Source organism: Clupea harengus, chromosome 16 (assembly GCF_900700415.2).
Source record: "Clupea harengus chromosome 16, Ch_v2.0.2, whole genome shotgun sequence".
Taxonomy (NCBI): domain Eukaryota; kingdom Metazoa; phylum Chordata; class Actinopteri; order Clupeiformes; family Clupeidae; genus Clupea; species Clupea harengus.
In genome coordinates this window covers 8,716,872-8,740,282 of record NC_045167.1, presented here as the reverse complement: position 1 = coordinate 8,740,282, position 23,411 = coordinate 8,716,872, and the positions used below count along the sequence as shown (strand labels likewise).

At 42.9% G+C, this 23,411-nt stretch overlaps 1 protein-coding gene across 2 annotated transcripts in view; it reads left to right on the top strand.

The window, feature by feature from the left end:
* Positions 1 to 397: 397 nt before the first annotated feature.
* LOC105898173 (NXPE family member 3-like) overlaps positions 398 to 23,411 on the top strand; it is a 46,171-nt gene continuing 23,157 nt past the window's right edge. For both annotated transcript variants that reach the window (XM_031583086.2, XM_031583087.2), the window contains exons 1-3: positions 398 to 678; positions 784 to 845; positions 22,964 to 23,365. In XM_031583086.2, the coding sequence (XP_031438946.1) occupies positions 636 to 678; positions 784 to 845; positions 22,964 to 23,365 (507 nt within the window). In that variant the 5' untranslated portion in view covers positions 398 to 635. The remainder of the gene's footprint in view (positions 679 to 783; positions 846 to 22,963; positions 23,366 to 23,411) is intronic.

Here is a 23,411-nt window from a genome sequence, read left to right as displayed (position 1 = left end):
AAGCTGCATAGTAATTTATGAGAAAAACATCACATGCATTGGAACTGTACTTAGATAGAATGATGTTAATGAATTCTTACGATTGAAAATACAGGACAGACAACACATGCCATAAAACACAGTCCATCAGCACTTCTCATTAAGGCACCAAACACTGAAGAGAAGTTTGCGGCACCACGCAAAGCAATCAGAAGTGGAATGGAATCAAAGACCCACACACGGATACCCAAACTGTGCAGGCGTGAGTAGTTAGTCAAATTATTCATTCTGCAGTAGACTAAATGTAACCAGTTAAATGTCATTAAGTTGGCTCCGTACTTGTTACAGATTGTAGGTGATCTGCAGAACTCAAACGCAATGTTTTACTTAGCAGGATTCGGTACACAGATGGTCAGTCCAAGCGCAAGCAAACATAGCCAAAAGGGCATTATGCAATAGAGTAGTCGTTATACAGTCCAAGGTCAGAAACACGAGTAAATCAATTAACAAACATGGAACGCTGGCAACACAGAGAAATACAAAGAACAAACCACGCAACATACAATTACGAGAACGCAACAAGTAACAAGAATACACAGACTATATACACCATATATAACTAGGGACAAGTGAAAACAATCAAGGCGGGGCAGACAATGAAGGGCAGGGGCGTGAGGAGTCATACACGAGGAAACAAAGGTTATAGTTTTTGAATTGAGTTACAACTGTAGTTTTGATGAAGACGAATTGAGTTGTAACTGTAGTTTTGATGAAGATTAACTGACTTAACTTTCTTGTTTCTAGGGTGTGGTCAGATCCTGCAGCATGGCTTTGTGATTTTGTCACTCGGACTTCTGTTTTCCTGGGTAGGTTGATATTTGTTTGTTTTAATAATATTTTATTTTGTTCTATTTTAACAGTATTGAAGCACAGAGACCAATTCGACAGGATGCATGCATTAAGTGCTTGTTTAATTTGATGATAAACCACTTCCATCATTTGAAAGGAAGTACTGTAGCATTCATAAACTCTGAAGATTAAATTAACAGAAACAAAACATAGAAAAACACAAAATCATAATGAAAATATATATTATTTTCACAAATGGTTATTAATACTTCTAGTTTTCTTTTTGTTATTATGGAGGAGTCACGTGACGCTCTCTGGGGAATGGCTGCTTAGACCACACACCAAGCGTTTTCTTCAGACCCGCCGGCTCCTCTGAATGTTGCAAAAGGTTCCATTGATTTGAATGGGCCACGGTGTAATTTTATTTGGCCTGCCATATAATATCTAATGTGTATCAGACTTGGCCTGCCGCGGCCGCCGGTATTTCGCACTCACCAATAATACAGCAATTTAGGCATGCAAGTGTAACAGAGGTAATCTTTCCCTCGCTGTTTCACTCTGCGTTGTGTTATTTAAGGACACAGCCACCGACCTGATATTCGCAATTGTATTGCTGATACATGCAAATGAAGAAAATAAAATCAGTTGGACAGAAGTTAGCAAGTCGCTCAGCTCCTCTGTCACATACATCCACGGAAAGAGCTAACACGTGCACAAAATACACAAGTGCAAAACGTGACCCACCTGATACATGCAAACAGGGCTGTAGTGGAGGGTAAACGCACGTAAACGCCGTTTACGCACCTCTGGAATTTTGGAAATAGCGTTTACGCACCTCTAAATAGCGTTTACGCATCTCAAAGTGGCGTTTACGCATCTCAAAGTTCCCCGCTCCTTGTATTCTGCCGTTGGAATAATCCGAAATAAATTTGGTGTCATTTTAAATCACCTAAAACTAAGTTTGATATTGTTGAACATATAAACGCTGTGGTCTGAATCATTTTCATCTGCGCTGTATTATGGTCTGTGACCCTCCAATCAGTGCCTTGCGGCTGTGGCGGCGACACCAGTAAGGATCCAGGAAGTATGTAAACACATAGCCTACACCAGGGGTACTCAATAGGCGGACCGCGGTCCGGATCCGGACCCAGACGCAATTAAATCTGGACCGAAGCCAAAATCAACATTCTAATCTAATTTAATCATGATCCAAGCGAGTTTTCATTGGTGCGTGATTTCGCGCTGTATCTTTTTTTCCGATGTGGTTTTTATCTTCCGTGTCCAATCCAGAGGTCCAATCAGGAGCTGTAATAACCACATCACTATGACAACTCACTCACTCAATGTTGGCCGCGAGCTCTGTGGGTCACGCAGGTTGTGTGTGTCAATAGCAACAACGCGGGCAGATAGATTTGTGAATGGTATCTTTTTCTCAGCAAACGAAAATCATGGCGTGCTTTAAACCCGACAAAAAACGAAAAGTTGATTCCAAAACTCGCGAATTTAAGACAGAGTGGACTGACAAGTATGCATTTGTGCTGCCTGTGGGGAGCACAAAACCGATGTGTTTAATCTGCAACGAGACGGTTGCCCTTGTCAAAAGTGGCAACGTAAAACGTCACTATGAAACAAAGCATGCACACTTCGAACAAAAATACCCGCAGAACTCTGAGGTAAGGGGCAGAAAAATAAACCATCTGCAATCATACCAAGCAACATGCAGTGTAATAGTTAGATCAGCCACACAACAAGAGCGTGCATACCTCAACATACTGTTGTGAGTCTGCCTTTTCAACCATGAATATGGTCAAAAACAAATACAGGAGCACACTCACTAATGAACACTTACATCAGTGCCTCCGCCTGGCCTTCACACCTTTTATGCCCAAGTTTAAACCACAAAAAAAGTGTCACCTTTCACACAAATAAGGCTAGACCACATCACCTTTTGTGCATAGTTCGAACGTTTTTGTTGGAATTATGTTTTTGGATTTTGACCGTCACTGTTCCGGACCCTGGACTGAATGGAAATTTGGCGAGTGGACCTTTTGGGTTTCTAATTGAGTACCCCTGGCCTACACGTTGTGGATTAGTCTGCCTGCCTAACCGTTCGGAATGGATTCATTAGCCATGGATATCAGGCGATTTTTGAAGAGACCATCGAGTGCTTTCACTCACACAGATGCCCGCAAAAGGCCTCAAGTACAAAGTAAGACTGAAGAAGATCAATTCACATTTTTAAATGTTGCTTTGGTTCGCACAACATCGCATTAAGACAGGGACAAGCGCTTTTAATAACGTGCTTTCAAATACGATGATGCAGGTAACAAGCCAGCCTTCCCGGTTTCATCATAGATAGGCCTAATACAACGTAAATTCTTTCAGCAATTGAAGATGCATGAGTAATTATCCTCACGCATATCGCTGCAGATTAGGCTAATTCATTGAAAATTGTGGACAGATTCTTTGCAAGCCAGTTAGACATAGCTAAGCGAAATGTTTTAGTTTAGCTATAGAATCTTCCATTTTCGCAGTCAAGGTCAAATATAAGTGTAGACGAAGAGCAACGGCAGAACAAGCATAAATCCGACCATCCCCTTCATTGAGGCAGAGGTACTGTTTGCCTCCCTTCCGTGTTTTTTCACTGAGGTTTTTAGTCAGATCAGCAAGACTAAATAGGTTCTACTCATGCGCTCAATCCAGTTTGTGAGGGATTGCTCAATCTGAGATGATGCACAGCTCGTTGTCGCTACCGGATGGTAGTCCCGCACATCGCGCATGCTCAGACACAAACGGTTTACGGCAGAAGGCTCAACGTCAACATATGGGGTTGTTGTCGCTACACGATGGTAGTCCTTTGGGGGATCGTAGTCCCTCACATTGCGCCTGCTCAGACACAAACGGTTTACGGCATAAGGCTCAACATCAACATCAACATATCTGGCTTGTCTTAACGCATAATGTAGGTTTATTTAACGTAATATTTAATAATGTTGTAAACGGTTTAAACGTCAACATATGGGGCTTGTCTTAACGCATAATGTGGGTATATTTAATGTTATATTTAATTATGTTGTAAACGGCTAACAGCATAAGGCTCTACGTCAACATATGAAACGAAACTGGGGAGAGACTTTTTGATCCTCCACCTCATCTGTTTTGTCCACTGTGACATCTTCTTTGTTTTTAAATAAATGGTCATGTTTTCAAAAAACTGGCTTTCGTCGCTTTTCTCCATGATTGAAAACGGATCTGTCGTTGTGACGCATGCGCGCGCAGCTTTGCAGTCGACAGTGTCGCAAAATGACGCATGCGCAATGTGAGGGACTACGATCCCCCAAAGGACTACCATCGTGTAGCGACAGTTATCTTAACGCATAATGTGGGTATATTTAATGTAATATTTAGTTATTAAAAGTGTGGAGACGGAGGCAAATAGTTTGTATTATGAAGAAGTGAGAAAATATAGCAGTAGGTAAAATAAATAAAGCATTGATGTGCTAGCCAATATAACTTGACAGGGAGAACAAAAGAGGATATCCAGTATATCTTTAACTTCTTTATTATACAAACGTTAAGAAATTACAGCTGTATACAATGACCAAAGTTCTTGAAGTATACCGTCTTTCGTGAACTTCCATCAGCTTTAGCCAGCGATTGTATTCCGCTTGTCGCTACCGGATGGTAGTCCTCTATCGGATGGTAGTCGCGCATGCGCACTACCCGATCAGTCGCTACCCGATGGTAGTCGCGCACATCGCGCATGCGACACTTTAGACAGCGGAATACAATCGCTGGCTAAAGCTGATAGAAGTTCGCGAAAGACGGTATACTTTAAGAAGTTTGGTCATTGTATACAGCTGTAAGTTCTTAACGTTTGTGTGATAAAGAAGTTAAAGATATACTGGTGTCGAGTCAAACTGTGTTTTTAAACTTCACTTTGGGATTTTAAGAAAAAATAAATACACGGGATAAAAACTGACAAAAAAAAGTAGTGGTGACTATTTCACTTTGAATCGGGAGCGAGCAGACTAACCAGCTGAACCATTCAATCAAGGTCCAATCAACGCAACCGCAGCAACGTCACACACGCGACGCAGAGATGAAAATATCAGGTGCCTAATTGAGCTACATGCAGGTACGAGAGAGTAGTTTGAAACGGCACAGCAAGCGCTGGAAAGAACTCGCTCGTGCTGTGTTTATGGAGTGTTGTGCGAACCTGAGAGTCTACGAAGTCTGGAGAGGCAGCCGGTTTTTTAGCTAATGGCTAATGGCTAATGGCTGAGTGACTAATGGCAAGGACAAATGCTGCTAAACTGAAAAGAAAAAGAAAAGGAAAAGTGGAAACGTAGCTACTGCCTGGGACTCAGTTATTCAGCAATTTGAGTGGAATCCAGTTACCCAAATCCTCCATGTAGATGATTCAGTCCCTGTTTCAAGTTGGGGAATAGTACAACGAACAAAAAACTAGGACAACTTGACAACTGGATATCCTTTTTTGTTCTCCCTGTCAAGTTATATTGGCTAGCACATCAATCCTTTATTTGTTTTACCTACTGTTATATTTTCTCACTTCTTCATAATACAAACTATTTGGCTTTTACCCTTACTCCGCCTCCACACTTTTAATAAATAAATATTACATTAAATATACTCACATTATGCGTTAAGACAACCCCATATGTTGACGTTGAGCCTTCTGCCGTAAACCGTTTGTGTCTGAGCATGCGCGATGTGCGGGACTACCATCCGGTAGAGGACTACCATCCGGTAGCGACACCGCTGTCTACAGTGTCGCAAAGTGGCGCATGCGCGATGTGCGCGACTACCATCGGGTAGCGACTGGTCAGGTAGTGCGCATGCGCGACTACCATCCCGTAGAGGACTACCATCCGGTAGCAACACTCGTCGCTGCCTCACCGTCTCGCTGTCTCCTGTCTGTTTGAACAGGACATGCGCAAATTCAGCGATTTTGATTATAAAAATGCTCGAAATGATTGGAATCATGCAGAAAATACATTTATACCACAGATCAGTAGAAAAATATTAATATTTATTTTTTTGCTCTGCCTCCCCTGACCGCACGTCCGTGCTCTTGCATAGAAACATGAGCGGGGAGCCAAGCTGTTGCTTCACTACGTCAATACGTTATTTGAAGTCATGAAAGGTGTAGAGTAGCCTGTAAGCGAAATACACTGGAAACATAGATTATTTGAAAACAAGTCAGTTCTCAATGTGAAAAGAAAAACATGCTGTAAAGGCTATTTATGCTGACATAGGTAGTTATAGCCTACATGAGTGTTCAATCCAACACAGTATGTGAAGGCTGGTGAAGCACAGGAGAGCCATGAACCCCAGAACACACCCTTGCCAGGCAGGTTTCTCCAATGGTTAAAGAACAGGGGAAGTGTTTAATTGCAGCATGGTTTCTTTTTATATTATACTTTTCAGTTGTAACACCCTGGGCCTTAATTTTTTTTTAGGTCCTATAGAGGTCCTTTCTTTTGTCTCCCCCACCACCCCCTTCATTTTTGTGAGGCCTACACATACTTTTCTTTACTGTTTTCTTGAAATTTTATAAACTACAAACACATCTATTCACTGTCATTGATTATATATCTTTAACTGAAAACATAATGGAATATAGCCAGGTCAGCCTTACAGAGTTGCGTTGCTTCGCGTCGTGTTGCATCGGGTCGAGGTCTGTCTGATCACAAAATTCATAGTTTACCCACCTCTAATTTTACCACTACAGCACTGTCTATGCCAATATACAGTAACAGTATATTCTATATCCAACATGTATATAAAAAACTTTTTCTGACTGACTATACCACTTTGCCTGAAACCGTAACTTCTTACAATTCAATAAGGGGATGGCCATGGATCATCTCATTGTGGGAGCGGCCCATATCTTCATGTGGTCTGTTCTGTTTGGCTATTTGCCCAAATCAATCAGCATTAACTATTCCCTCTTCGCTGGGTACCCCTGTACCTCTTCGCTGGGTACCCCTGTGTGTGGACCCCCTGAGACCCCCTCCTCACCAGGGGTTTCTTGGAATATGCCTGTGGCGTGTCTTTAGTGCTGACTTTAACGTTAATCCATGTTCTTCTAAACATAAAAAATATACCCACATAATCTTTACCAAAATGGACAATTCAACATCTCACCTGAACCCCTGATGCTGATTCATCACCACCCTGCTTTACATCTGTAGCTTCAGGCTGCTGTTTTTCCTGCACAGTAATTCATCAATTTACTACAGACACTAACCATGCTTAGTTGACTGCTGACATTGGTCGAGAGATTACAGGGAACAGAGATAGCCTTATTATTATCCAAGGGATGATATAATATGTCGTGGAAAATTCTAAAAGCTTCTCAAGAAACTTCTCAAGGCAAACAGGTGTGAAGATACTGAACGGTTTATTTCAGAGGAATTAACTGCTGCTGAGCTGGTCAATGGAGCATCTCAAAAACTCTAAGCATAAGGCAAGAGCGATCAGGCAGATGAACTAAGGACAAAGCCTCCTCCTACCCATTTTATACAGTTCTAACTACATCTCTTCTTCCTTGCACCTCTGTCCTTGCTACTTCTCAGAATTGACCACATCGAACTCTTTTGCTGATACGTTTTGAACAATTTGTAGACTGGAGGGTTGTCACACTGCTGACTGTTAACCTGTGACAATAGTCGTCTTGCCCTTTTCAGAGGAGCCTGGACTGTTTTCACACTGCTGACTGTTCTCCTGTGAAAACAGTTATCTTGCCCTTTCTTGACCTGTTCAGAGGAGAAGGCCTACAGATTCTCTATGTCTCGTGGCCTTCCTGAGAAGGCCTCTTTGCCTTGTGGCAGCCTTTTCCACATGGGCAGACTTTCTGTGTAACTTTTTCTGTCTATTCAGGTGTTCCATGTTCCAGCATCAGCAGTCCAAATCTTATTCAATATTACATTCATGAATGAGTTAAAATACAACAAGGCCTACTCATCACCAGTTAATATGATGGTGATATTGGTCCCATTATGTGGGCAGGTTAGCTTTATCCTTATGGCTTCAACAAGACCAGCTGCTGCTAACACACTGGTCGAAAGATTGCGGACGCTATGGATAGATTTAATAAAAGCAAAAGTTACATGCTGTACACTAACAACTTTCAAAACATGTTTCCATTGTGTAATGAGTGGCGATGTTAGGCTAGCAGGTTTACACTGTGTGGGTAGTTAGCCTACTAGCTAACTAACATTGACCTTTGCTTCTTGATAGCTACTTAATCTCTGTGTAGTGAAAAAACTTTGCATGTCTCTTTTCTTTTTTGTTGGCATTTTCCTATCTACAAAGCACAAAAGGGTAAAAAATATCAATGCTGAGACCAAACGAAATACTAACATGAGGCTTTATTATTTCCTGGTGTATTTAGTAGCTTACTGTGTCAGACTACTGCCAGCTCCCTTTCTGCAAGTCACGATTCACAAAGTGTTTCTGACTCTGCCACGACCTTAGATGGCCACAAGGTAGTACTGCTCGCAGAGCCGTAGCTCTGCTTTGACGTGCTGAGAACGTGAGCCTCTTCAGCCAATGAAATGACAGCATCTTGTCTCGCAGGCTTGAGGACGCATTGGAAAACTTGGACATTTATTTTTCACTCTTCTGGGCGACGAACAGAGTATAAATAATAATATGAATGAGTTTGCAAATATATTGTGCAAAATATTTTTTTCTAACAGGCAATTCAAATTATCAAAATATTGGTGGGGACAATTGTGTCTTTCCCAAACTTTGGTTGTGACTAGTCCCTATGGACCATATGCAAACCTACGCCCTTGGGCATTCAACTACTGAAGGCTTGCTCTTGAGCGAGGTGTTTCAATCCGTAGTTCGCACATGCAGGTGATGACGTGGCGCCAAAGAGATGAACTTTCATGCGGAACATGTCCGGTTTTCTGTCTGATATACGCCGTGATGAGGTAAGTACCATGTCTCTCCCTTATCGCCATCTTCCATAGCTTCCTCAGCATCTCCCCTGTCTATGATCTCATTCATGAAGTCAGTATATTGCCTGTGGAAAGTCTGATCTTTGGATAGCCTTCGTTTGAGGTGGTTGAGTCTGGTCATGGCAAGCTGTGTGTTGTCAGGCAGTGCGGGTATTTCTTTGAATGGCAAGGGCATCTCATAATGGCCGAGGTTGTTTTTCTTTATGTTTTCTTACACTTTGTTTAGAAACAGAATGTCATCCTGTGACACCTTTTTACTGTCTTCACTGGTGTCTTTAAAGTCACTTTCTAAGATGCGAAAAAAACCCCGCAAAAATCCTTAATTTTGCCCCCTTCTTAAATACGTCATCTAACATATGGTATAATCCTAGCTTGCGAATTGGAAAATCTTCTTTCTATTGGAAAGAATGGCCAAAGAATGGCATCAGAACACTAGGCAATCTTTTTTAAGGACAAAACCTCAAATCTTTCAGGGACCACTTGCAAAAACATATTCACTGGCGATACATGCAAATGCAGTCTCTTAAAAAACATATTTAAGCCTCACGTGGCTCCCTCTAGCGCAGAAGTCCTCTCTCTCATTATAGCAAGATATGGAATGGGTCATGAAGTATCTCTTTATTATTCAATGCTGTTACAGAAATATGCCACCATGCCTTCATTGAACAAAATATGGGAAAGAGACCTTGAAATTATGTTTACAGATAAAGAATGGACCGGCATAATTTGTAATTTAAAGAAAATGTGATCTTCGCACTAGATTAATTCAGTTTAAGATAATCCACAGAATGTACTGGACTGCCTCTAAACTGTACAGGGCCAAGCTCACTACTGACCCAGGGTGCTGGAAATGTTCAGAAGAAGGCACACTAACTCATATGTTGTGGCATTGCCCAAAAGCACAAGACTTCTGGACATCAGTTCATGAGTGCATTCAGAAAGTTGTAGGCCTAGAGGTTCCCTTTTGCATTCGCGTATACCTTCTGGGAGGCCCACCTATACTGACAGATAACATTGCTCCAGTCTATGCAGAATGGGGCCAGACAGCCATCATGCTTGGCAGGAAACTGCTAGTCCAACAGTGGAAGTCAGCCCATGCCCCATCAATCACAGACTGCTGGTATAATGCCCTTACTACAGTCGCTGCATATGAACGGGTATCATTCACCCTCCTGGAGAGGTTAGATTGGTATTTCTTTAAGTGGCAAAAGTTTCTTCAATACATAAATGGCCCTCAGTGATGTACTGCAGGCTAAACCCCCCTCTACTAACACACAACACAGGTGCTCTCTGGTTCCCATTTTAACGCAGCCTCCCCCCCCCCCCGCTTTTTTTTTCTTATTTATTTATTTTGTATTTTATTCTCCTTAACCATATGTCTATTGTTCTTGTTGTATATACAGTATAGTTTTATTTATGAGTTTTTTTTTTTTTTTTAATGTTAGGTTGTTTTTTGTTGTTCTTGTTAAGAGCAATAAAAAACCTGTTGTAACAATAAATACTACTTTACATAAGAAATAGAACAACGACCTAGAAAGGAAAAAGAAGTGCAGGAATGTAACTGCTGAAGTGCAAGTTAAGCACTAGTCAAGGTGCCAGTTAGAAAGGGAGGTGCTCTCTGAAGAGTTGGGTCTTCAAAAGCTTCTTGAAGTTAGAAAGGGACGCTCCTGCTCTGGTAGTACTAGGCAGTTCGTTCCACCAACGTGGAACTACAAATGAGAATAGTCTGGATTGCCGTACTTGCACAGACGGCAGTGCCAAACGACGCTCACTAGACGAGCGCAGCGTCCTGGGCAGGGGCGGCTTGTCCATAAGGGCGATTTGGGCGACGCACTGCCTAGGGGAAAAGGAAGAAAGAAAAAAAAACTCCTGATGTATAAACGCAATATCCTTGTAAGTCGCGGAAATGACGACATGTAAATTTAAATGTAATAATTGTTTTTCTGTCGGATTCTACCACTAGACCGTCTGATCTGCCTCTGTATGTCATTGTCGAATCAGGTAACAGTCATTCAGTCAGCCTAAAGTCGTGCTTCAAATGGCCCCGCCCCTTCTGGGGCGATTTGGGGAGAAATGAAAATCGCCCCAGACCTCTCCCATTGACTCCCATGTTAAATCAATTTTTTCACAAAACAGCTCTCAATGCATTCTCTATGGCTTCCGGGAGGGCTCGTAATGGACGTAAAAGCCTATATGAACGTCATACAGCTTCGACAGAGGCATATTCTGTCAAGATGGCGCCTGTCCATCTTTTTATCTTTTTACTTTTTTACTGGCTATACTAGCCCATTGCACAGTCTTTACTATTTATATCACTTTGCACTATCCTCACACACACAAGCACAAGTACTCTATCTTTGCACTATCCACACAAGCACATGAACACTATCTCTCTGCACTCTTTGCACTACTTTCCTTGTGGACATCAACACTGACACAATCAATGCACACTGTAATATCTGTATAATATCTGTATACACCCCACTCCCTGTGAACATGTTTTTCCCTATGTGTATTGTTTTTCTACTGTGATTTGTGTATGTATGTTTGTGAGTTAAGTTAAGTGTATAAGCTACTGGATGACCTACATTTCCTTCGGGATTAATAAAGTATCCATCTATCTATCTATCTATCTGTTCAGTGCAACAACTCGATTCGCTCTTTGACAGAAACTCCTTTTTAGTCGGCGTACTAATGAAGATAAATTGACAACAAAACAATTAGGACTTCCTAGACCAAATGTATCCATTCAACAGGTTTCTACAAAGGGAGGGAAATCCTACATCCAAGAATTGGAACGAAAGAAAATCGTGGTCGTAAAGTGGCTAACGCGGTCTGTATTTCTATATACCACTGTCACTTTTCATAGGTTTCACAGTGTGTTTCACAGTTCGCTTCTTGCACTAACACTGAATTGTTTTTCATGTGATAACTTATTTTGCTTTTGTAAGCCAATACTTTCAAGATCAGTCAATAAATATTGTTGGTTTGGACTTATGTTACCCCTTCTTTATGTTGTTACTGGACACATCATGTGTCCTGTTAAGCTATGTTACATAATACAACATTTGAGACATGTGGATAATGAAAAAGCGGGGATAATGTAGAGCCACATCATGTTTGCTTATGAAGGCTCCTGGATGCAACTTTCTTCCATAGCTTTCCACCTGTAACTTGCTACTCTAGCTATGTAGCAAGAGGGGACATATTACTGGACATATTACTGCAGTAGTCAAGGCGACCGATGCAAACCGATAGAGGCTGGTGATAATGAGTATATTTGTTCAATGTTATGTGTGCTAAGTCAAGGGCATGGCTTTGTTTGTCTACTCCCTGATTCACTGAGAACGTTACTGTTTCCAGAACATCACCAGTATGTGTCTTAATCGTGACTCTCCTCAATGTCATGATATGTATAAATACAGATAATGTGTAAGCCACTAGAGGCGCTGTTGTTAAATAAACTACCACAAGATGGCTGCAACATCTGGCTGAGTTAGTTGTCTGTTTACTTTATATCAACAACATAACATGGTGTCAGAAGTAAAAGGAAAAAAACTAACATCGGTATTGCAAACATGGAAGGACTTAAGCCACCCGCTGGACTTGATCTACTGCACGGGAACCTGTCAGAAAACTGGAGGAGATTTCGGCAGAGGTTTGAGCTGTATTTAACAGCGGCTGGAGGCACTAGCAAGTCAGCTAAGGTACAGTCCTCACTATTTCTTCATATAGCCGGCGAAGAGGCAGTGGAAGTGTACAATACCTTCACGTTTGACAAGGAAGATGATAGGCTTAAACTGGCGATAACTCTGGGAAAATGTGAAGAATACTGCAACCCCAGAAAGAATATAACTTATGAAAGGTATAAATCTTTCACGTGTGTGGTAAGGGGACATGTCATTTAAACAATACCTTACAGAGTTAAAACTAAAGGCAAAGTCATGTGAATTCGCACAATTACAAGAGTCCCTTATCAGAGATCGAGTTGTCGGTGGTATCACGTCTGAAACTTTGAGAGAGCGACTGTTACGAGAAGACATTTGTCTCGAAAAAGCAGCGCGGCTGTGCCTCGCGGCAGAAACTACAAAAGTACAAATCAAACAAATGCATGAAGAGGATCACAATGCGCAAGCCTTTGCACGTGAAAGCAAGTTTAGATCATTTGGTTAAATGATTAAGCAATTGTTTGTCATGAGCCACTGTACTGTATTTGTATTAGCCAATCAGGATGCTCGGTGGTCAAGTTCATGTTCCCTCCCTATCTCTGCATCACTCTCAGTTACCAGTTGTCTGGATTAAATACAGTCGCATACAGCCGGTGTGATCCTTGACGCATACCAACACAGTAATACATTTTTACATGGTGTCAGAAACGGATACGAACTTCTCGCCAGTGAGTATTTTTGGACAATCATTGGACAACCTGTTGCATCGAACGGTGCTAGCATAGCAATTGGCAGTTGAGGATTCTTTTAACGAAAAGAATGGATTTCGCAGACCCGACCCCCTCACTTTCGATGAGAATATCGCAGAGAATTGGCGTATTTTTGAGCGGGAGTATGACATTTTTATTGCCGCTGCACATTCCGACAAATCAGCAAAGACCAAGGCATATATCCTTCTCAACATTGCTGGACCAGAGGCCATCGAAAGAAAGCGTTCCTTTGTCTATGCTGCTGAGGTGCGCGCGCCTGGAGCCGAGGGAGGAATCGCTACCCCAGCTGAATCTCGCAAGGACCCAGAATGTCTAAAGAAAAAGTTTCGGGAGTTGTGATGAGTCCTGACGTTCACCAGGTCAGAGAGCAACACAGATTTCAGCTCACAGGTATTCCCACAGTTCAAAGACCTGTTCAGCATGGAATTAGGAGAACTTCCAATCACATACTCCATGACCTTGGATCACAGCATACAGCCCATGGTCCGTCCAGCTCACCGTATCCCTGTCGCAATGCAAGTAAGAGTTAAAGCTGAACTGGAACGCATGCAAACATAGGTGTCATAACACCAGTCACAGAACCAACTGACTGGGTGTCGTCCATGGTAGCAGCACATAAGAAGGACAAGCAAGAAATCAGACTATTTATCAACCCAAAAGACCTCAACACAGCACTGAAAAGACCCCACCACCCAATGCGCAGCGTTAAAGAGGTGGCAGCGCAAATGTCTGGGGCAACAGTGTTTTCTGTCTTGGATGCAAATAATTCTTTCTGGCAGATACGTCTTGACAAGAAATCGTCATTGCTGACCACATTCAGCACGCCATTCGGGCGCTACAGATTCCTGAGGATGCCCTTCGGCATAAATTCTGCAAGCGAGGTATTTCAGCGCTGGAACAATTGTTTGCGGGTTACCCCTGCTCAGTCATCGTCGATGACATCATCATTGGAGGCCGTGGAGTGGCTGAACACCACGCCAATTTAAGAAAAGTGCTCGACAGGGTACGTGAAGTTAATCTCAAGTTAAACCCAGACAAGTGCAAATTTAGTTTGGACCAGGTAGCATACGTAGGCCACATCTTCACAAGTGAAGGCCTTAAAGCAGACCTGTCTAAAACAACAGCAATAAACGGCATGCCAATCCCCACAGACGTGACTTCACTACAGCGTTTCCTAGGAATGGTGAATTACCTCAGCAAATACATTCAAAATCTCAGCGACATTGCAGCACCCCTGAGAAAACTCACTCACAAAGAGACTGCATGGTGCTGGTTCCAACAGCATCAAGAGACTTTCGACCGCCTCCAGTCATGCATGTCCAGCCCACCAGTGCTGGCATACTACAATGTTAAAGACCCAGTGACACTGAGCATGCCTGCAAAACGGCAGACCAGTAGCCTTTGCGTCACGTGCTCTCACAGACACGAGACACTGAGCTCCTAGCTGTCGTGTTTGCCTGCACAAAGTTCAAAGACTACGTCTACGGAAAGCCCACAGTTGTGGAAACTGACCACCAGCCTTTAGTGACCATCATGAAAAAGCCCATTCATGTCGCTCCTGCCCGTCTCCAGAGAATGTTGCTTCGCCTGCAAAGCTACGACATCAGCCTGGTCTACAAAAAGGGCAAGTACATGTACACTCTTTCCAGAGCTCCCAGCTCACGAGCACCACAGAGCCCTGTTGACAATGGTGACTACGAAGTCATGAGTGTAAGCTACATCTCCTCAGCCCGCCTGGAGGAACTCCGGAAACACACAGCAGAAGATGAGGTGCTACAGACCCTCACCACAGTCATTAGACGAACTGACGATGGAGGACGGGATCGTCATGAAAGGCCATAAAGCAGTCATCCCTCAGTCCCTGCACAAAGAGTACATCGACATTGTGCACAAAGGCCACCCAGGTATAGAGGCAACCAAGCGTAGCGCTAGGAGTGTAATCTTTTGGCCTACAATGTCAAACGACATCAATGGAGAGCTGCGTTCATGTGCAGTATGCAATAGCACAAAGTCACATCAGCGGAAAGAGCCCCTCCAACTCTACCCTGTACCCGATCTGCCGTGGTCCATTCTGGACTGGCATTGTAAACACTACCAAGTTCTTGTGGATTCGTATTCCGGCTGGTTCGAAATCGACCTCCTCCTAAACTTGACCTCATCAACTGTCATCTCCAAATAGAAAAGACACTTTCCAGAGCATGGCAAACCGCACACACTCATCACTGACAATGCTGGACAATACACCAGTCAACACTTCAAGGATTTTGCTAAACAATGGGATTTTACTCCACCACGAGCAGCCCTGAGTTTCCCCAGTCAAACGGACTGGCGGAAAGAGCAGTCCGCAGTGCCAAGCAACTCATGGAGAAGTCGCACAGGGATGGATCTGATGTGTTTCTCAGCCTCCTGAACCTCAGAAACATTCCCCGCGACCCAACACTAGGCTCTCCTGCCGAGCGCCTTATGTCTTGACAAACTCGTGCTGCCATTCCAGTGAGCACCAAACTACTGGAGCTGACCACAAGGAATATCAAGCAGGTAACTGCCCAACTCCTCAACAAACGGCTCGCCCTAAAGCGCCACTACGACAAGTCGAGTTACCCACTACAGCCGCTGACAGAGGGACAAGTGATCCGCATGCAGACATTGAAAGGCTACGACAAACTTGGAACTGTGAAGGAGATGAGCAGGGAGCCACGCTCCTACATAGTCCAAGCGGATGGTAAAACCTACAGGAGAAATCGCCGCCACATCCTTCCTGTCGCAGAGCCGCCACCACCACAGCTCTTTGGTGACCCAGACCCTGAGGACACCAGCCCCCCTACAGTGGACGGTCCTCTCCAACACAAGTGCCAACACCAAACACTGCGCAACCACAACACCCATTCTCTCCCCAGCCCGAGCCCACAGTACACCCACCCATTGAAAATCACGACACACAATACACCACACGTTCAGGTCGCATCTGCAGACCAAATCCCAAATACATGTGAAAGAAAAGAAAAGACATTTAATTTTGTATTTGTACTTTGTGTAATTTCATTACTATGTTTATGTTAATGTTTGCCAGTACTGTTCTGTTTGATGGTGCTATAAACTAAAAAGAAAGGATGTAGATCATTTGGTTAAATGATTAAGCAATTGTTTGTCATGAGCCACCGTACTGTATTTGTATTAGCCAATCAGGATGCTTGGTGGTCAAGTTCATGTTCCCTCGCTATCTCTGCATCACTCTCAGTTAGCAGTTGTCTGGATTAAATACAGTCGCATACAGCCGGTGTGATCCTTGACTCATACCAACACAGTAACACATTTTTACAGCAAGGACATAGATGCAGTGAGACAAAAGCAGACACGCAATAAAGAACACCGAAATAAAACGCAAGCATAGCAAGCATGCAAGACAAGAGTAGCACGTTTTATTGCACAAGATGTGGAACTGAGCATGTATCACGAAAATGCCCTGCTTATGGCAAACAATGTAAGAACTGCGAGAAAAGGAACCACTTTGCCAAGGTGTGTAGGTCGAAGACAGTGTACTCAGTAGATGATGACGACACAGATCAACAAGCAAGTCTGTTCGTTGGTGTAAAATTGGATCACAAACAGGTTAAATTCGAATTAACTCGATACTGGTGCACAAGCCAATGTAATTCCCTACAAACTACTGCAAAGAATAGGGAAAAAGGACATACTAAGACCAACAAATGTGAAACTTTCAACGTACACTGGAGACAAAATACCAGTGAAAGGAAAGTGTAACTGGAGTGTGAAATACAAAAAGAAAGCATTCACTCTGGAATTCATTGTTGTAAATCAGATGCCAAACCAATACTTGGGATTCAGGCATGTGAAGAAATGGGGCTCATCAATAGAGTAATGGCACTGAATAAAAGAGACAAAATGGATATCTTCAAGGAGTATGCTGATGTGTTTGAGGGCCTAGGTTGCCTAGAGGGAGAACACACTATTCGAATTGATGAAGGCTAGACACCAAAAGTGCACCCACCTAGGAAAATTCCTGTCACTTTGAGAGAAAAACTAAAAACAGAATTGAACAGAATGGAAAAATTGAAAGTGATAGTAAAAATCGAAGAGCCCACTCAGTGGGTCAACCCCATTGTAATCGTTGAAAAGCCTAATGGAAAACTAAGAATCTGCTTAGATCCACGTGATCTTAACACAGCAGTAATGAGGGAACACTACCAGCTACCACCGGTTGAGGAAATAACTTGCAGACTCTCAGAAGCCAAATACTTCACAGTGCTGGATGCAAGCTCAGGGTTTTGGCAACTCAAACTAGACAAAGCCAGCACTCGCCTCTGTACATTCAACATTCCTTTTGGTCGTTATAGATTCCTCAGACTTCCATTTGGAATTAATTCTGCTCCTGAAGTGTTCCACAGGACAGTGAGACAGCTGTTTGAAGGAATTGAAGGTTGTGAGAAGGTGAATTCTCCCCCTCCTCACCGTGGCAAAAGGAGATGGTGCCCTTTGACAGAGCATTCACACGAACGCGTTGGAATGCGTTGATCCGTCAGGGTTGACGGATCTCCATTCACTTTGAATGGGGTGTCGTCATCCTTTGCCGAACTGAATTGTGGCTCCGTTCAGTTCGTCAAAAGGTTGACGTCACCCCATTCAAAGTGAATGGAGATCCGTCAACCCTGACGGATCAACGCATTCCAACGCGTTCGTGTGAAAGGTCTCTAAGACTCTTGGACTCCTCCCCCCATAATGGTTGGGTCCTGGCTCACCTGATCCAAATGTTGGATACAATTAAGCCCAAGTGGCTGTGCCCTATTTAAAGGGTGCCTCATGTGTAGAGAAGGAGAGACTGTTTGTAAGAGGCATGAGAGCACGGACAAAGAGGTATCGAGATAAAAATACTTCCCTGATGTGAGGTGAAGGTGTTTTTGTGTCTAGTTGTGTGGACACGGTGTCTCTGTGCTTTGTCTTTGTGTCTTGTATATTGTGCCTGTTTTTGTGTGCTTGTTTTGTTTGGTTTGGTTGGTACGGCTAGTTATGTACTTAGCTTCGGGCTGAGTGCCTGGGCCTAGTTTGGGCCTGGCTTGGGCCTGGAGAGGGTGCCGGTATTTGGGCCTAATCGGCCAAGCAGGTGCCTAGGGTGCCAGGTTACTTCGGTCCCGGGTGAGTACGGCCGGTATCTGTTATCTGTTTGATTTACATGTGTTTATGTTGTGTGCACTGTGTTGGGGTTGACAGTCCCCCCTGTAAATAAATATATATATATATATTTTTTATATCAAACGACCATCTCCTGCACTGTATTTCCCCTACACCACCAATTCCAGTCGCCACATCCCTAAAAGAACGTGCGGTGACCGTCCGGTCCTTCACAAAGGTGTTGAGACATACATAGATGACCTCTTGATCTGGGGTGAGACAAAAGAGCTGCATGTCTGCAGATTGAGACAAGTGCTGGAGATGGCATAAGCCAAGAATTTTAAGCTGAATAAAGAAAAATGCAAGGTGGGCCTAGAGGAAATCAAATATCTGGGTCATATCTTATCAAAAGACGGTTTGAAACCAGATCAGAGCAAGATTGAGGCTGTTCGGAAAATGCCGACACCAGAATGCAAGAAAGATGTGGAACGATTTCTGGGCGTAGTCACATATCTCGCAAAATTCATTCCAAACATGTCCAAGCATACTGAGCCATTGCGGGGATTAACCAGAGACGATGTTGAATGGCAGTGGAAAGCTGAACATCAGCAGGCATTCAACACAATGAAAACGATGCTCACTGAAGCTCCTGTGCTCAGATATTATGATGTCAAGCTCCCCGTAACGCTGTCAGTGGATGCATCAAAAAGTGGACTTGGAGCTGTCCTACTTCAAGAGCTCAAGCCAGTAGCTTATGCATCACGTCCATTGACAGAGACTGAGCAGCGCTACGCGCAAATAGAAAAGGAGATGTTAGCAATTCTGTTCGGAGCAGAACGTTTTCGTCAGATCACAAAACGCTTGAAGTGATAATGAAAAAGCCACTGAGCAGTGCTCCAGCTAGAATACAGAGACTTTTAATGAGACTGCAAAAATACCAGGTGAATGTACAGTACAAGCCAGGAAAGGAGATGTACATTGCTGATGCATTATCCAGAGCTTACTTACCAGTGACCAGCTGACCGGATATAGAAATTGAAGCTCAGGTGCACATGGTGATCTCTAATTTACCCGTGTCAAACGAGAAATTAGAGGAATTCAGAAAGGAAACAACAAATGCTGTGACACTGACTAAACTCATTGAGACTGTTCTAAATGGATGGCCAGAAACAAAGAGCCAAGCTGCACAAGAAATACGAGCGTATTGGAACTTCAGAGAAGAAATTTCAGTTGTGAATGGAGTTCTGTACAAAGGAGAACGACTCATCACTCCGGCAGCAATGAGAGGAGAAATGGTAAAGCGCATCCATGAAAGTCACTTGGGCATTGAAAGCTGCAGGCGGAGAGCAAGATAAGTACTCTTTTGGCCTGGAATGGCAGAAAATATCGCAGAACAGTTGTGATGTGTGCAGGACACATCAGAAACGTCAGACTAAAGAGCCATTACAACCACACAGTGTTCCAGAAAGACCCTGGCAGAAGATAGGTGTTGACCTATTCACCTTTGGCCAGCAGGAGTATCTACTCTTAGTTGATTACTATTCTAAGTTCATCGAGGTGGAGTGGTTGAAGTCAGACACAAGAAGTGCAACAGTCATCACCCATATGAAGTCACAAATCGCCAGACATGGAATTCCTGAAACAGTTATCTCGGACAACTGACCACAGTTCAGCTCCCGTGATTTCCAAGCCTTTGCAAAAGAGTGGGAGTTCATTCACCAAACGTCAAGCCCCTACCATGCGCAGTCTAATGGAATGGCAGAAAGAGGAGTACAGACGGTCAAACTCATGCTTAAAAAAGCAAAAGCTGATGGAAAAGATCCGTATCTGTCTTTGCTGAGTCTGAGGAGTTCACCTCTGGAGGATATCGGAGTGTCACCAGCCCAGCTGTTGATGGGTCGACGTATGAGAACAAGACTTCCGACGACATCACAGATGCTGCAACCCCAAATGGTCACAAGTAAAGTACAACAGTTGTTCGAAGCAAGACAACAGAAGCAGAAGGAATACTTTGATCAAGGAGCCAGAGCACTTCACAAACGTGAGGTTGGCAACAATGTCAGAATATGGCAGGAAGGATTATGGAATCCAGCCCAGGTAACTGGACTTTCTGACCAGCCAAGAAGATATGTCGTCCAGACACCTGAGGGACAGGTATATGGGCCATTCTACCGAATTGGTGCAAAGTGTGGTCCCACAACAAGAAAAACTTTTTACAAAACAATTAAGTATTCAGACATAGATATTTACTAATAATATGTTATGGTCTATTTAAACCCAAGACATTAAAAGAGATAGGGATAAGCTAAATATATACAAAATCATCATTTATAGGGTACTTTCTATAGGGAAGTAGCTGTCCCCAACCCTGACATCTAAATTTCAATTTCTGTAAATAAAACTTTTCTAATTTAAAAGATCTTTATGATTAAGTTTAAACAGAACTTGGAAGATTTAGATTTATTGTGGGTTTAATTTAAAAAAAAAAAAAACTATGCTCAAAAAATCATGTCCATAGTTTTCATGTCACTACCGAAACACAGGAGTTTTAGTCCATTTGCTGAGCCTGGTTTTTAGCCACACCCCTGCATTTATAACCAGGCAGTGATACTGCATCCCTGTCCCTCATGGCTGAATGGTAAGTAGCTAGATCCCATACTTTTGATATAACTGTGTTCCAAAGTCTGAAAATCAGTGTGTAACCTTAAGAATGGTCACTACCGAACACATATTTTTCTTCAATTAAGTAAACTTTTTGGAGTTTTATGCAAAGTATTATGTTTGTTTGTGTGTACACCTCTTCAAAGATTTGTTTGCTAGCCATGTACTTGCTAGAATTATTTATTTATGCTCAAAGTTAGCTAGAATTGTCACTACCGAAACAGTCACACTACCAAAACATATGGTAAAGTTTCGGTAGTGACAAAATGGAATGGTAAGATGAATTGTATAAATTGAACTTTGAAATTGGGTAAAAAATTAATTTGTATTGATTTCATTGTGAAAACTTTCAGAGAAGGGAAGGAAACACAATCTGAACAGGTTAATAATAATACTCTTTTACCATAGTGTATTACTATGTTCCGGTAGTGACAATTTTTGGGAGAGGAAAAACATTCCAACACATTCTGAAAATACAACATAAAAATTGACGGTTCTTCTACTAGAAATGTGTGCTTTAGATATGGTTCAATATACAAACGGACAAAGTTTCGGTAATAAAACATACAAATTTTCTAAATATTTCCAACCTGACTTTGCACCAATTCGGTAGAATGGAAGAAACAGAAAGAAACAAGAAACAGAAAGTTTCTGATGCAGTCCAAGGACCTGAATAACACACTAAAGGACACCGACAATCCACATGTGACTCTAGTAAGAGTAATTCTAGTCCTACAGAGCTTTCAAGTCTCCCTGTTAAAAGAGCAAGTGGACGAATTGTCTCAAAGCCAAGAAGATTCATCGAGGAGTTCTAGGACATTTTTCATGTTTGAGCAGTTGTTTAGCTCAATGGACAATTTTGTCACAATGTAAAAAAAAAAAGGAAAATAAAGGCGATGTCATGATATGTATAAATACAGATAATGTGTAAGCCACTAGAGGCGCTGTTGTTAAATAAACTACCACAAGATGGCTGCAACATCTGGCTGAGTTAGTTGTCTGTTTACTTTATATCAACAACATAAAACTCAGCAGGCTCATTCATTCATTCATTCACCGAACTGCCTGTGATGACTTGGCTCTTGAGCCACAACATAAATTGGAGACAGACCACAGAGTTGTATGAAAATAAAGTATTTATTTCTATATCGCTTAAAAGTAGTGGCTAAAATGGTGTCTGCAAAACACCAGCACCAAACGCATGGTGGGAATGCGAGCTCCCTCTGAGGGCAAACAGCATGGCTTTTATCCACACCTCCTCAGGTGTGGACAATCAAGCTTATTACGTCCATTCACCACCCAAAGACTGTTGCACTGCCACTGCAAAGCCAGTAGGGGTGTAGAGGGGCGTAACACTGCCATTGGCTTGCTCAGCTTTTGGATGCCTTTAAGGACTGCACTGATTAGTATGAAGGAGAGACTGTTCTGCCCTAAGAGAGACTGGTCTGTTCTAGGAGAGACTATTCTGCCCTAGGAGAGACTGTTCTGCCCTAGGAGAGACATTGTCGTACAACTCTGCTCTAACAGATACCCCAGCCACAGATACCCCTTCCAAGTTAAGCTTATCAGCTCCCAACCTGGGTATGACAAGGGTTGTACACTGGTTGATTTTGGTATGAGTGGCCCGGGTTGCTATCGACTATAATGTTGCTAACAAAATATACCTCTAAAAATAATGCAGTAAGAAAACTGTGGCCACACAAGCATTAGAATCTATATGTGACACTGTCGTTCAGTAAGTAGTTTATAAGAACTCAATTGAAAAGTCTGTTAATTGTGCAACCACAGGACCAAATGATGGTGTCCACCTAGATATTGCTCTGCTGCAGAATAGCAGACATGGTTTTGCAGGACGATGCAGGGCATGTTGGGGAGAGAAATGACTTTGTTTGTTTGATTGTTTATGTCTGTTCAGGTGCTGTGGTCATACACTTGTGGAGACAGGAAAGGTGACAGGCCTCTTCCCAGGCCCCTCCTGCAGCTGCACATGCCCAGGTCCGATGGACTCACTAACCAAACACCAAAGGTCAACAACCCAAAGGTCTCCCCAGCCTCCGCCATAAAGGACCCAGGCTTCAGTGCGGACGAGTGGGACCGGATGCTGAAGCTGGTCCACTGGGGCGGACCGGACCGCCAGATTACCACCGCAAACACGAGCACCAGTCCGGACCACTCAGCCTTCGTTATTAATGACCTCAAGGGCAGTTACTATGTGGGGGAGGAGCTCCACGTCACCATCGTTGCCAAGGACTTTACCAAAACTCCAAAAAGCTACGGAGGGGATTTCTTCCAGGCAAAGGTTTATTCAGACAAAAAGGTAATTTTATTTATTTATTTGGCATCTATGCAGTTCAGCTCATTTC